Source organism: Electrophorus electricus, chromosome 24 (assembly GCF_041902795.1).
Source record: "Electrophorus electricus isolate QZ-2024a chromosome 24, ASM4190279v1, whole genome shotgun sequence".
Lineage (NCBI taxonomy): Eukaryota > Metazoa > Chordata > Actinopteri > Gymnotiformes > Gymnotidae > Electrophorus > Electrophorus electricus.
The window spans coordinates 7,330,493-7,344,848 of record NC_137520.1 but is presented as its reverse complement, the minus strand read 5'-3'; the positions used below and the strand labels follow the sequence as shown (position 1 = coordinate 7,344,848).

General features: G+C 37.1%; 1 protein-coding gene across 1 annotated transcript; it reads right to left on the bottom strand.

Moving 5' to 3' along the window:
• Positions 1-5,384: 5,384 nt before the first annotated feature.
• On the bottom strand, positions 5,385-10,518 carry edn3b (endothelin 3b). The gene is made up of 4 exons (XM_027017905.3): positions 10,207-10,518; positions 9,680-9,887; positions 7,062-7,231; positions 5,385-6,946 (listed from the first exon to the last, which is right to left on the bottom strand). The coding sequence occupies exons 1-4, from the start codon at positions 10,271-10,273 to the stop codon at positions 6,933-6,935; spliced, it is 459 nt and encodes a 152-aa protein (XP_026873706.3). The 5' UTR covers positions 10,274-10,518; the 3' UTR covers positions 5,385-6,932.
• Between the last annotated feature and the right edge of the window lie 3,838 nt (positions 10,519-14,356).

Sequence of the window (14,356 nt, the reverse complement as noted above, 5' to 3'; positions counted from 1 at the left end):
CAGGAAAGAAAAAAATGCTTTAGGTGTTATGGAAATCCCAGCTTCATGCTCTATTCATGGATGTATTTCTGTCCGTCTACAGTAAATAAGACTTAAATATAAAGAAAAAAAATTCTGCATATCCATTCTGCAAGTTCTCCATATATTTGGCCTTATTACCAAATTGCACAAAATTAAAATGTCAACATTTATAAAGAAAAATAGGTACATGGAATCTAATAGGCATGAATGTGTAAACTCTAAATAAGCAAGGGATTGGAAAGTTACCATGTGTTAAAGTTAGCTGTGTATTAAAATTAGCATTTCAATCGTAATACAGTGATCATACAAACAGATAAGTGAACAACCAACTATTACCATTTTCCCCAGTTCTTTACATGACAAAAGTGAAACTTGAAGAATGTTTTCAAACCTTGCAACTTATCCCACAATGCAATACACAATATCTGCAATGATCATTTTATTTTCACTCAACACTCAGAACTCTGTATTACTTTGGTTATAAGACTGGAAAAAATATGTAGAATAACTGTATCATCTACTGTGAAAATTAAAGCTAATAGGTCAAGTTTTCTTACCACCTATCTATATTTGTTTGGCACTGTTTGCACATCAAGCATCAGTCCTTGGTAAAAGGTCAAATGTGATTAATGCTTTGTTTGGTCAGCAGCTGGAGGTCTTGAGCCCTAAGCAACTTTGCCATTTCACTGCCCCCAAAAATAATGCTCCATTTCTGTGCTTTCCTGAAGCTAATGTTAAGAATGAATTAGTTCAGTAGGTGGTTCATTGTTTATGAATAGGAGCTGTTTATATAAAGAGTGAGAGGGGGTGTGTAATTTGAAAGCAGGGTTATAATTTGAACAGAGTACATGGTTGGAGTTCTATATTTAATTTTTATGAACATGTGATTACAAAGTGTTTTAACTAAAAAAACAAAAATCATTTGCTTTGATCCTGACAGTACAATGGCTACCCTAAGACAAGCTCAATTTATTTATATTTACATTTGAATACATGGTTCTTGGCTATTTCAGTCCTCATAAGATTATCAACAGTTGGAAAGATTTCTCATATAAGTCTCAAATACAGATATTGTGAGATTTTTTGCTCAAGATAATCTACATATATATAAGACCATGTGTATATAAAAGAACATGTTGCACTATTCCAATATTTCTGCAAATATCTGAAATACTATGAGTAATAATAAAAACAGCAATCACTTATCACATAACAAAAGCTTATCACGCATGCTGTAAGGGATACATGTGACTCTCAGATAGTCAAATCTGTGTGTTATAGTCAACAAGTTTTTTCTCAGATAAGAACAGGAACATCTGAAGGTTATTATTTTAATTTTCAATACCATATTTTACAGAGACCATGCTACGCTTTTTCATTTTTTAATATCAGAACTCTGACAAACTTTGTGCTTTTGATTGGAGAAAAAAAGTACAGAGACATGTTTGAGAGAATCTTAGAAGGACAAAAGAATCTTAAATGGACAAATGAATGAAGACTTGAGGTCCAAACACTTGTGGTGATTGGCTGCATTTGCCTCAGAGGAAACCTTTGCCCTCCATGGTTGGCGCTGTTGTGTGACAGGGGAGAATTACCCTTCTATCTATCTTAGCAGAAGCTTTTGCACATTGGAAACTCATCAAATGTAGACACCACTGTTGGTGTTGATTTATTCTGTGATAGTGGTATTAGAGGTTTTGAAAGTAAATTTACATCTACGTGGATTCTTGAGTTAATAATCTACTGGCACAAAAGGTAGCTCAACAAGAACAGGTGCTTATATTGGGGACAGTGTAAGCACCATTTCTTGTCTGCCTCTACCTTCTCTTGTCCATCTACCTTTGCTTGTCCACTCTACCTGTCACAGGAGACTCATGGCAGTGGTCTAAGTCGCGGTTAAAATCATCGTCAAACAAAACCAACCATCCCTGGAACATCTAATCATCTGGACAATAAATCTTCTCAGGTACAGAGCCCAGCAAGTCTAGGGCAATGTAGTGGGCTTCCACCTTGTACCTTCCAGAGTCTTGCTGCAGAAGGAAAAGATTACACTCCTCTGTAATCTGGGCTGGCTTCCCGTTTTTCTCTCCATTTCTCCCTCCCCATGTGAAGTATTTAATGCAAAACAAATTTGTCCTCCGGTATTGGCCCACCATCGTTGGCCCCCCTGAGCAACTGCTTTATTTGAGGTGAAATGTTGTTGGTCACAGTGATTGTTTTGAAGAGGGACCCTGGTCTTATTCTAGGGTAGATGCTGTGCACTGTTGATCTGAGCAGCATAACCCCTAAACAGGGCGTGGTCTGGCAGGACGTGGTTCCCATGCTGAGGTTGCCAGGCATGAGATTGTGGCTGAAGCAGTCTGGTCAGAATCAGCACAGTGTGAATATGAAGAATGTCAGGACATGCTATCTAGGGCTATGGATTAACTAATTTTTAGCATGGTTTTATAGTGTTCTTCTTAGACTGTTCTGGGTGCTTTCCTGAGTCTCTGTTTGCTGTTAAAAAGTTATGTATGATATATGTTTTTAACTTTTGACAATGTTTTGTTAGCAATGGCAGGATATGCTTTTTTTTACTAAACAAAAATGGTTTCAGTTTATTTTGTAATGCATAATCAGTTCATGGATTGTTTTCCATTGCGATCTTAGTGGTCAGTTGGTAACAGTTCTCAGGAAGCCACCTCACTGGAGTCTCTCTGTCTGAGTCGGTTAAAACTGCTAGAACCTTATCTTGTTTATTGAAACCCAGATATCTTCTTTGAAGATTGTGTCTTTATTTGTATTTTTTTGTTCATGTTTGTTCATGCATGTATATTCCGATGCATCTGCATTGATTTAATTTTAAGATATACAATCTTAAATTCTTTATTTCACCACACATCATCCTAATGAAACTTGATCTCTTCTACCTCAGTGAGGAATTGGCAGAACCTAGTTCTCATCTGGATTTTGCCTTTTACCTTAGAACCCATCTCAAGATTGGCCAAGTTGTAGGACTGCCAAACATCATTTACACACCCCAAGGATGTTCAAGAGAGAAATATTTAAAGAAAGCAAAAGAACAACCCAGGTAATGTTATATTACAAATAAAGCCATGCCACATGTAAAGCAGAGCCCTACATGGGTTTATTCTCACCAGTCCCATAATGGCAAGAATGCATTTAATGTCTTATGTCTGTAAAACCACAAACCTAATTATTATTAACATTACTTGCTCTCCCAGTCAATATGACATATCCAGAATTGGCATTATAACAATGTGTGTTTAACAGTGTGTAATAAGCAAGTGGATGCTTATTTTGTGTTGAATATTATGAAAAAGGACAAAAGAGAAATCATTTCAGTGAACTGTAATATTGAGGCATAACCTGATTCCAGTACCAAGAGGACAGCTTTCCTTTGCATGAGGATTTTGTGTGTGTGTGTGTGTGTGTGTGTGTGTGTGTGTGTGTGTGTGTGTGTGTGTGTGTGTGCGTGTGTGTGCGTGTGTGTGTGTGTGTTTGTGTGAAAAGCATCTTAGTTGTCTGTGAAATTGACAGATAAACTGAGTGCATCTATAGAATCTGATTTCCCATCTACACCTTGAAGTAATTAACCGCGAGGGTCTTGTCTGAATTGCACATCTGGTACATTTCTATGGGGAAAGTAATACTTCACCCCAAAAATGCTGTAAGAGCTAACTATGAAAGAAGTCTATTAGGGATTATCTGCATAATGCTCATTTGCATAATGCTAATTGTTCCCGTTACAGTTTTCATTCATCATGAGCAAAGCTAGCTTTATGGGTAATGTGTTCCTTCAAGAGATAAATGTAAAGTACTCATTCTGACATATAACTTTGCTTCAGTGTCAATGCTGCATCCATATTTTACATTAATGGAAATTTTCATTACTTTTTAATCTATATCTTAGGAATTTTTTTGTTTGTTTCCCCATTATTTTAAAATGTACACAGCACAACTTCACTGACAGTTTTAGAAGAATGTTACTGATTCTCTGGAGCTTCCTATGCAGAACCTTTGAAGCAATAGTCTATCTTTTAAAATAAAAATAATACCAGGTCCCTAAATCATATAAGACAAAATAAAAGTGATTCATGATGTTGGTGTGCATCCAACTGGAATTTGGAGAGAAAGTCCTGCTACTAATCAACTCTGGGAACAGAGCCTTGCTTTTTTGATTCTTTAGAAATTTGTAATCTGCTGCTGTAGGGAACACTTGAAGTCAAAAGCACATAAGGTGAGCAGCCCATGTTCATCAAACATCTTTGCAGTCTCTCCTGTGCAATAGTAGAATTTATAGCATATATAGAAAATCACACATAGCCAATCTTAAATTGCAATAAAAAAATTCCATTAAGGCCTTCCTAATTAACAAAAAATGACACAACTGTGTTCTTTTTTCAGCGCTGCACAGAACATTGATGGGTAATGAGAAAACGCGGCGCAGGGATGAGACATGTTGCAGTTTGTTCAGCGTCAGTACCAGTCCTTTTCCCATTGTGGCACTGACTTTGGTAACCGACATTTTTTCTTTCAAAGTAAATCCGAACCTAATGTAAAAGTGTAGTTACTGATCCACTGGTCACCCACTAGTCACAGTATAGTCTTTTTCCTTATGTAGGCTACTAAAATCAGAGTATAGTTGTCTGTAATGACTTGGATACCAGTTTTAACATACACTCTATGGTGCCAGTGAAAATGAAACTTTATATCTAACCCCTTTTTTCTCCCTTTAGCTATTATGATAATTTACACAAAGTTGAATAACACTCAAACAGTTTTACTGGTGGCACAAGCTATACAAAATTTCTAAGACTCTCTATACATAAATGTTCATATCATTATGACAACTTTCCTGTCACTGTCTGCACAATGCACAGCTTTTCAGGGAAAACAGATTTTGTTGGTGCTGGAAAGTGTTCACAATGATATGTGATGTCTTAAAGAAAGGACTGCTCTTATTCTCGGTTCGTAACGGCAGAAATGGATGTCTAAATCAGGGTTACCACACGCTCAGCAGCACCGTTTTTCCGCTTTCGGGTGTCTGGCATTGCACTGTGCTGCGATATATGCTTCGCTGCTGTCCCATGGGCCTGGATCCTCCATCAGGAAGTCTTATGAGATTTCCATGCTAGCAAAAAACCCGTGTTCTGTGATACAAAGTGGGCCAACCTTTGTCAGAGATGCAACTATCCTCAGCTGTCACTCCCACGAGTAGACCTTCATCACCACTGTTAATCAGCGCAGCAACCGTCTCTGCCTTTTCTGCAACAGACTGGTCAGAATCAGAAAATGCAAGGCCAGTCGGGAGTATCACTGATGAACCAGAGATGGTGTGTAAAAGTCTTTATTACTGCATTTGCAGTTGTTCTGTTTACATCAAGATACATCACAAGGGCTTTGAGCAGCTGGAGGTCATTTCATGGGGTCGATGTTGGCCAGGTGAGATACAACCTCACCAAAAACATACTGAACCACTGAAGTCTGAAGAGTTTAGAAGCAGTCAAGTGGAACTGTGAGCAAAATATGTAAATCGACTTAACACTTGCCTGTTGGAAGGTCGCTAACATCCAGTAATGGCCTAGGATGGCTTCTTGCTTGCCTTGATTTATGCTTGCAATTGAAGTCATCTTGACCTAAAATCCTCTGCCTGTTATGTAAATATAACATCACTGTTGGAAGTGAACATAATTGCTAACCTCTTTCTAGGGAGTTGTAGATAGCTGCTATCTGCTATCAGAAGATTTATTGTCCAGCTGAAGTTCAACAGCCCTTCAACGACCAGTGAGCACACAATCATAGTCCTGGATTGTCACGATTATGGAATTAATTTACATTTATTATACAACACTGAATTACCAAATTTTTGTTGCCGCAAGATGCTAAACATTTTGCACAGATATGAGTTAATCTAAATTCATTTTAAAAGCTTCATTGCTGCTAGGTATTCAAAGGGTAAGGCCTGTGAATAACAAACATAATAATTATGCAAAAAAGGCATTAACATTAAATACTGACAATTTAGAAGCATTGTGCCACCAGTAAATGTTGATATATTAATATATTTTTCCCCGGTAACATCTATATAAAACACTTTTAGGGATTAAAGCTGCATAAAAGAGATACTTCAGCTTTTCATGTATGGTTCAATGGCACCCTGATACACACATAATGTGAATTATTTTGTTAATAATCTGTATCTCATTAATTTGACTGTGATGATTTAAATGATAGGGCCCTTCTGCAAAATATTATGCAAATCAGCATGGCTTCAAATGCTATCTAAAGAGTACAAATAACATATTTTCCCAGTACCCAAGGATTTAGTGGATTCATGTGGTCTTCAGTGTTGAATAGAGGCATCTTAAAACTGAAAGATATTATTTCATATTAGGTATAAGGTATAATAAAAGTCAATATGTTGTATGCAATAAGGTATTTAAAGTTTACCACTGGACACCTGAACCAAATACAATAGTCCCAGACCTTTAATTCGCAAAGAATATTAATAGAAGACTTAATCACATGCTTTTTTGGTATCAAGCAGTTAGAAAAACACAATCTGTAGAGCAAATTAACTATCAGTTTCACCCTGTTATTTTTTTGGTGTGTTATTTGGAGATTTTTCCATCAAAATAAGGACTTTTGCTCACTATATGGTAGAGAGCACTTTCTGAGTGAAAGCACTTTTGTGGTGCATTCTGGTATTCAACAGACCATTTAAAATGCTGTCACTTTATAGATCTTCCAGGATTTATGTAGTGACTCCAGGCCCTCACCTCGGCTTGGACCAGAAAGTGCAGAAAGACAGTTTATGTTTGTATCAATGGGACAGTCAGTGTATCCTGCTGGTCTTGTAGGCAAAGACGAGTGGAGTAAGGCCTGGAGTTTTATGATCCCCCTGCTGCCTATGAAGCTCTGTCTGGAGATCAAAGATGAGCAGAAGATTTCTTATCTTAATAGAAACATGCTAGAACAACCACTTCATAGACCGGGAAATCTCAGTGCTAAATATATTATCTGTCAAAATAAATTACCAGTAAAACTAGTCCTTTGGTGCATGCGTCTTGCTTTGCAGAAGTCATGACATTGTGCATCATTGTGGGTTCTGCAGGTGCAGCGCTGACGTTTCACCTGCGGCGTGCCACTTGCGCGTCTGAACCGCTGAGAGCTGTGGGACCTTGACAAGCCATAAGGAACTGTGCGCCTGCAAACGAGACAGAGGCAGACGCTCTTGCAAGTGAGAAAAAAGGTTCTGTTTTTGCTTTTCTCAAATTAAGATAGAATAGTATCCAGGCAGTTAATGTGAATGCTTTAGCTCCTATTAAACCACTTGCAGAACACTTTTGGATACTATGTGCTTTACGTAATTTGCTAAAATTCTTTACAGTCTCCACAGGTCACACGCTTTGGGACTTGTGCTCCTAGCTGCCCCTTTTGTTGATTGAGTAGGTGTTTTTTACCCAGTTGTTATCACCATATCATGTTCAGGAGTCATTAGGACAATGATAAACTGAGCAGGTTTTGTCCTCTGTATGATGGAGGTGCATACAGCTCTATTATACAAAGCAGAGAAAGCCATTAGAGGAGGTTTACATTTACACATATTCAGTGGAGATGTTAACTGCGAGTCTGTGTATTGTATAGTTGCCATTCGGGTATCTTTTCTAACCTGTTGAGAATGTCCTTTGTCCTATTAAGGGAAATAACAGTACATGAAATATGGAGCATTCAGCCTTGATTATGACCTTGATACCAAGCCATTTCATTAATACTGCTGACCCCTACATGACCTGCTCTGAGGCTTGTCTGGCCCATGTTTGCTGGGGTGCAAGAGATGAGAGAGGCATAAACAGAGCACTGGGGAAAAATGTTTTTGTTTTGCGAGGTTGTTTGAGATCAGAGAACAAAGGGGTACAGAAAGGACCAGGAAGGCCACAGCAAACATGTGTGTGAAGAGAGACAAAACCATAAGCAACATAAGCAACCTCATGTTGTCACAGCAAGACAGGATGACAGTCTCAGTTTGAACATTTGTTCGACATCACTTTTTGACAATGAGACCTGACAGTACTGATCCTTGGGTGAAGACAAGCCTTCAATATAAGACTTAAAAATAAGACATATGAATAAGAGAAAAACAACCATGACATTGTGAATGGAGTAACCTGCCTTGACAGCCTACTGATGAAGCCATGTGAAGCTGCATAGAGACTGAACTGAGGGGTGCACACAAGTGCCATGACAAGAGCCTTTCTGAGGGATCATCTGGGAGAAGTTCCATGGTATTATATGAGTTTCTCTCTGATCTCTAGCCACTGTGCAGTTATAAATGCCTGTGAGTTCAGACTAGAAGAATTCATGTTTTTCATTACACAGTTCTCCGCCAGCAGGACAAGGCTTAAGAAATGACCGCTTGGAGGGCAGTCTGTCTATGTCTTGAGTGAATTATGACCTAGGATGCCTCATAAAACAGGGTTCCAATGACATGGACTGCAGCATTCAACATGACTTTCAAAAGGAAAGGAGTCCAGCAATCGGGTTAAAGAGGTACATCTGTATTAAGTTAAATGGATTGCATTGCACCTGTGACCTAAAATTACAGGACATTCTTTCTAACACTTTCTAAAACTGCATTTTAAGGAATTTTTTTCCTGATTTGTTCCTTTTTAAAATAAGTAATGAGGCATTTTGACTAATTCTTTTTCTAGATAGAAGTTTTCATTTTCTTTCAAGAAGACTATTTGCAATCAAGAGAACCCTAAAATGATAATAAATATTATGAATTCTTTGCATCCTGTTTGTCATAAAACCATCATGGTTCTTCCACTTGCCTGTCTCTAGTGTTCCTTATTAGTTTTGACATTTTGAAGATTCTTAACATCAGCACCATGGACAGTAACAATCAACATCAAATTCTGTCACAATGTTGCTGGTTCTGACAGTTCTGCATATGACAGTGGAAGATCAACTTACACTTATAGCAAGATTCATAATAGTGTAGCTCTTCACCAAGGCAGTTGATGTATCTAATTTCTCATTTCTGAACCAATTAATTTATGTAAACATCTGCATTGACATATTTGGCTTTATCATTAATTCACTTGCAGAATAATTGAATCGGCTGCTGTGACATGAATAAGATTGCCTGTCACCATTTCAAAGCTGCAATTTATTACTCATTTAATGGTACAACACTGTCAAGTGTCAGACTTTGTCCATTCAAATAACTTTTACAGTTCTCTAATAATGCACTTGAAAAAAAAGGCCAAAAAGTGGGACATATTTATATCATATTTCAATATATCTCTGAAGTTTCCACCATTAATTATTTACAGGAGAAGCATGCATTGCAATCCATTATAACACCCCAACCGTTACTCCTATTGGCTATTTTGGTTTGTTTCTTGCTCATAACAATATACATCAAAAAGCCTCAACTAAACGTGAGATACAAATCAGATATAATACAATTATGATACAAGGAGATTTGTAGCAGGTGCAAAAGCTGCAAGTGCTAAAAACAATGGTAAATAGGCCTGCTTTATTAAAGGGAAATAGACACGACATGTTGTCGTTATGTTTTCAGAAACGAGTATAAATAATTTGAACATGTGTATTATGAACGATGGCGTTACAAAGGCGTCACACTTACTCTGGCGTGTTGATCCAGATGATGTCCAAGTGGCAGTAATAGACACACTCCTTATCCTCGTAGGAGAAGCATGTGCAGCGCTTGGATCTTTGGCGCGCTCGAGACTCTTTTCGGAAGAGAATCTCTGCAGCTTTGTACCGACTAGAGGAGAGTGCAGATGTCTGCAACTGGACGTTTTGAGTCTCTCCTGACCCGAAAGATGATGTTCCTTGCATTTGCACAGTAAGTAAATACATGAGGCAGAGCACACGTCAAGTGGATAGAATGCTAATGACTCATTATCAATGTTAACATTTTGACTGTGAAGGACAGTTACAGTATAATAAACGACACATACCATACATTTACTAGTGATACTTCAGTACTTAAGTATTTTATCTAAACATGCACCTTAAATCATGCCAGTTTAAGATCAGATATTCGCGTTGCCACTGAAATATCAAGATTGATGAGAAATGAGAGATTACTCTTGCATCATTAGGCTATTGGGTTAAAATGAATAAATGCAAGAAATTAATACTTCTTACCTTCGGGGAAAACGTTTACTAAACCCAGTATCATCAAAAGAGGGATGCCAAGAGACATATTGACCATACTATAGCGTTTTTTTTCACTCAAACGTACGAGTCACACACGTTACGAGATGTCGACATAAACGTTTCCAAGCAAAATATCCTTTTTCTTAGTTATGCGAAAAGTGTTCGCTTAACATGTTAACATGGTTCAAGGAGATGTTGCATAAGACAGCGAATTTTGGAAAATAAATCCTGCTCCATATCACCTGCGGTCAACTGATTTGTGCAACTGGGTCCTTGTGGTCCAGTAGCTACTAATGGACATTGCAATTAGAACCCCTTCTCCTACACCCGCACACGTGCGCGCAGCCCGTACGACGTGATTCACACCGGACGAGAAGCCCTGCGATGAAGGGGCACTGAGGTCTATGCAATCCAGCCACCTCCCTATTCTTAACTCCCTTATGAGACATGAATCATTTAATAACAGTAATTATTCCATCTAGTTTAACATTCTAGCAGTCGGTTTAATGAAACAACCCTCAACAAACTGTACTCGTTTGTCCATATTCAATGATCACTTTTTGAGTATGGAAAAGTGAGAAAATACTTTCTTTTCAGCCTAAACGGTCCTTCACTTCAGATTACTGCAGCACTACTGTGGGTTAAAGGCAGAAAGGCAGAACTATAGAAGAGCTCTAGCCACATATTTACTCTATGTACTAATGAAAATGTCCAATGAACAAAAGAGATCTATTCGACAACCAAAGAAAACTATTGTATGTATATTTTTACTGACACTTACACGTCATACAGGTTATAAAAAACTGAAACGTTTATCTGCAATAAACATTCAATTAATTTAATATCAGACACATCAAAGTCTGCAGGCAGAAGAAGAGTAATATATACTCTTTTGTAGCTAATAAAAATTATTAAGTCTTTTTGTTGTTCTTTCTATATAGCATACTTCTTTAGTTACATTTTTGTCAGCTCTGTAGCATATTATTATATCTTCATAGCACTGTAAAATGGAAAGAAAACTGCACTGCACTGATAACAGACGATGTATACAGGATCATACCTCTATATGAGGATTGATTCTCTCTCTCACAGTTACTTCAACCTAAGAGAGAAGCTCTGAATCATTAAAATGAAGGTAATGTATGACTCTACTCAGTTATGGAGTGCTCATTTTACATCAGAGGTAACTACCTAGTAAAGATGATCTCTATTAATCATTTCCTCCTCCCCTCCCATGGATGAGCTATATTGAGACCACTTCAAAGAAAATGTACACACAGATTACCTACATCTGTACGCTTGTAAACTCAGTTTCCTCTGCCATGTGAAGTTCAGCTGTATGCATCCTTCCAAATCACTTTCCAGTCTCTTTAAGTAAAGTCTGCAATGTTACATGTATATAAATATGTTGGCTTTCACAGAATATATTACTTTAAGAAAAATATTCCCAAGCACTTAATTACTGTACCTAAGCTCCATTTTACCACACTGAGACAATAATAAATAATTGTAGTCAGGCTGAGTTAGGGAAGTCAGGGGAAGACGGCTTTTACAAGCAAAAGGTTTCAAAATGTTTTGAAATATGGTAGATGACATAAAACTGCTTGTCAGACCAATCAAAATCTTCACTACAGTAATAATCTTCACTTATTATTACTATTATTAATATGACTATTATTATTATTATTATTGGTGCATCCACATTTCTGCACTGTGGAACGTTTATGTTGATGTTGGTGAAGTGCATGACCATAATATCAATACGTGATCCCAGTATCTCTAAGCCTTTGACTAAGGATCCCAATATCTCTAAGCCATATGAACAGGAATCCAAATATTTGTAAGCATTTGGCTAGGAAATTCAATGGAAGTTGGCTAGGAAATTTTAACAAAAATTCAATGTCCAGCAGATTTGTTTGCTGATCTGAGAAACAGAGGAAATCAGTAGTCTTGGGAAGAAAGTGATGCAAGGTTTCACATAAATATTTCTTCAAGCATCAGAACATGCTGCTCTTCAAATATGGATTAAGATATGGCTAAGTCTTTCCAGAGTAAAGACAACATAACCCTGCTGTGCTCCTCCGTATACTGGGAGGAAGTGATGACGCAACTGTAGCAATACAAGCACATGACACATCCTACAGATAAGTGGCAGAGATACGAGTGTAACCTGAGACTCAACTGTTACTTTACAGATTACATTAATTTCCAGAATCTTTTCCTTCATCTACTGGATATACTCTATATTAGAGTGCACACCTTGACTTTCCAAAGAGTGTTGTAAGTCTTTCAGTGCTTATAAGTTACTTGAGGTGATAAGTTACCCCCCCCCCCCACTGTGGTTTTCACAGGCAAGCTCATTTATTTTGATAGAAAACATTTTGCAGCCGAAATTCGGGGGTGTGGAGTGTGGTTGTTGTGGGGGTGGGAGGGTTAAGTCCTTGGGGGTTTAGTGATCATGGTAATCAGTGGGGGTTGTGGATGTTGGATGGGTACTGTCTTAAAAGTCAACTTGTACATCTTAAAAGAAAACACATGCAAGCACGAACATACAATTAATTGTACGAAAAATGACATCTAATAAAACAACTAATTGAAATGTTAATGTTCCTATAATGAAATCCCAATTACTGTCCTTTACTAAAATTGAAATCTATTAAATGCTTTGTGAGGAAATGCAAGTAAAAATGTATTTACTTTCCATGTAATGAAATATTTTATATTAAACACAGAATTTTAAAAATGTCTGCTGCAAATCATTTTACATGTTCTTTTTTTAAGTTCATTTTATTTTAAGATGACAGTTTTGCAATGATGCGTTTTTGATTGCTTAAGAATATAAATCTAAAGACAACAATAACAAATAAATTCCAGCAATTGTGCTCATAATATTACTTGATGATTTGATGGCTCTTATAATGTAAACAGAGTGAATTTTGAATGAATGCTTGAGACTACATGAATGCATTTTATGATTTTATCTGTGCTTATGCAAAGATTACACTAACAGAGCTGTTGCATTTTGCCAAGCATGCCACAAGAACTAGATCCCCAGTAGTGAATCACAAGCAATAGATCACTAATAGTAAATTAGAAGAACTAGATCAATATTTTTTTATTACTTTTTAAAAAGATGTATAGAGACACCTTGACTAGCAAGTTAGTGATGTTCATTTGCAGGTGAAGCAATCAAATTCTTACATATAGCAACATGTAACTGCAGTTAGAAGGAGGGGCCCACACCCAGCTCATAAACTACTTTCTGCCAAAATAAGCACCCTAATGAAGGTTTAGAGCATGTGTTATTATATACAGGGATTATTCATTCTGCTTCAGTGTAGAGGTTTATGCGCTGTTAGATGCTGAAGGCAGAACATGGATTTTCACTGCAGTTTTTTCAGGTTTGAGGAATCATAGTTAGGTGATATTTTTTTGTTGAAAGTGATGACAGTCACTATAGGTTGATGTAACAACAAGAAGTGTAAGGATTTTAAGACAAATACCAACCACGCAGTAATATCATTATACGTCTTTAGAGATGGTGGCTGTCACAGGTTTGATTCCGACTTTGTTCCGTTTCAGACATATTGCTTAAGCTGGAGAATGGAAAGCAGTATTAAAAGTCCACTACAAAGAAGTTTGTTTGTTTTTTTTCATTTTATTTCAGCCCTCCTCAAAAACAAATACAAATACCTACATTGCTCATATATATTAGTCAAGAACATATTATTTCAAACAGTTTCATCAATGTGGTTATTTATTTAATTTTTAAAAACATTTTTACATTTATTTTTACAAGTCCTCATATGTAGGTAAAATATATCAGAATATCCTGTCGACATATTGTGTTCCATTTGTTTTACTTTTTGTTTTGTATACCATTATTCAAATGGTAACACATGAATGCTGCCATCCTTGGATGGCTATTCTGATATTGAATCAGGATATGGTCCTCTGCGCATTACAGCTGCTACTGCTAGCACTCATCTTTAGGATGAAGGACATCTGTTGAAAATATTTTTCATCTTGCTCTCCTAAGTGCTAAAAAAACAGTTAGTCACTGGTACCCTACTTTATAACCTGCCGTAGCAGCTTTGGCATCTTGATGTAATCTGTTCTAAACATGCAGAGCTGAAAA

What these genes read in the sequence shown, in the direction of transcription:
- edn3b (XM_027017905.3), bottom strand. Translation starts at nt 10,273, where the DNA reads ATGGTCAATATGTCTCTTGGCATCCCTCTTTTGATGATACTGGGTTTA. An exon ending in AGTAAACGTTTTCCCCGAAG is followed by an intron (nt 9,888 to 10,206) that starts GTAAGAAGTATT and finishes TGCAAATGCAAG; the next exon opens with GAACATCATCTTTCGGGTCA. An exon ending in ATCTGGATCAACACGCCAGA is followed by an intron (nt 7,232 to 9,679) that starts GTAAGTGTGACG and finishes TCTCGTTTGCAG; the next exon opens with GCGCACAGTTCCTTATGGCT.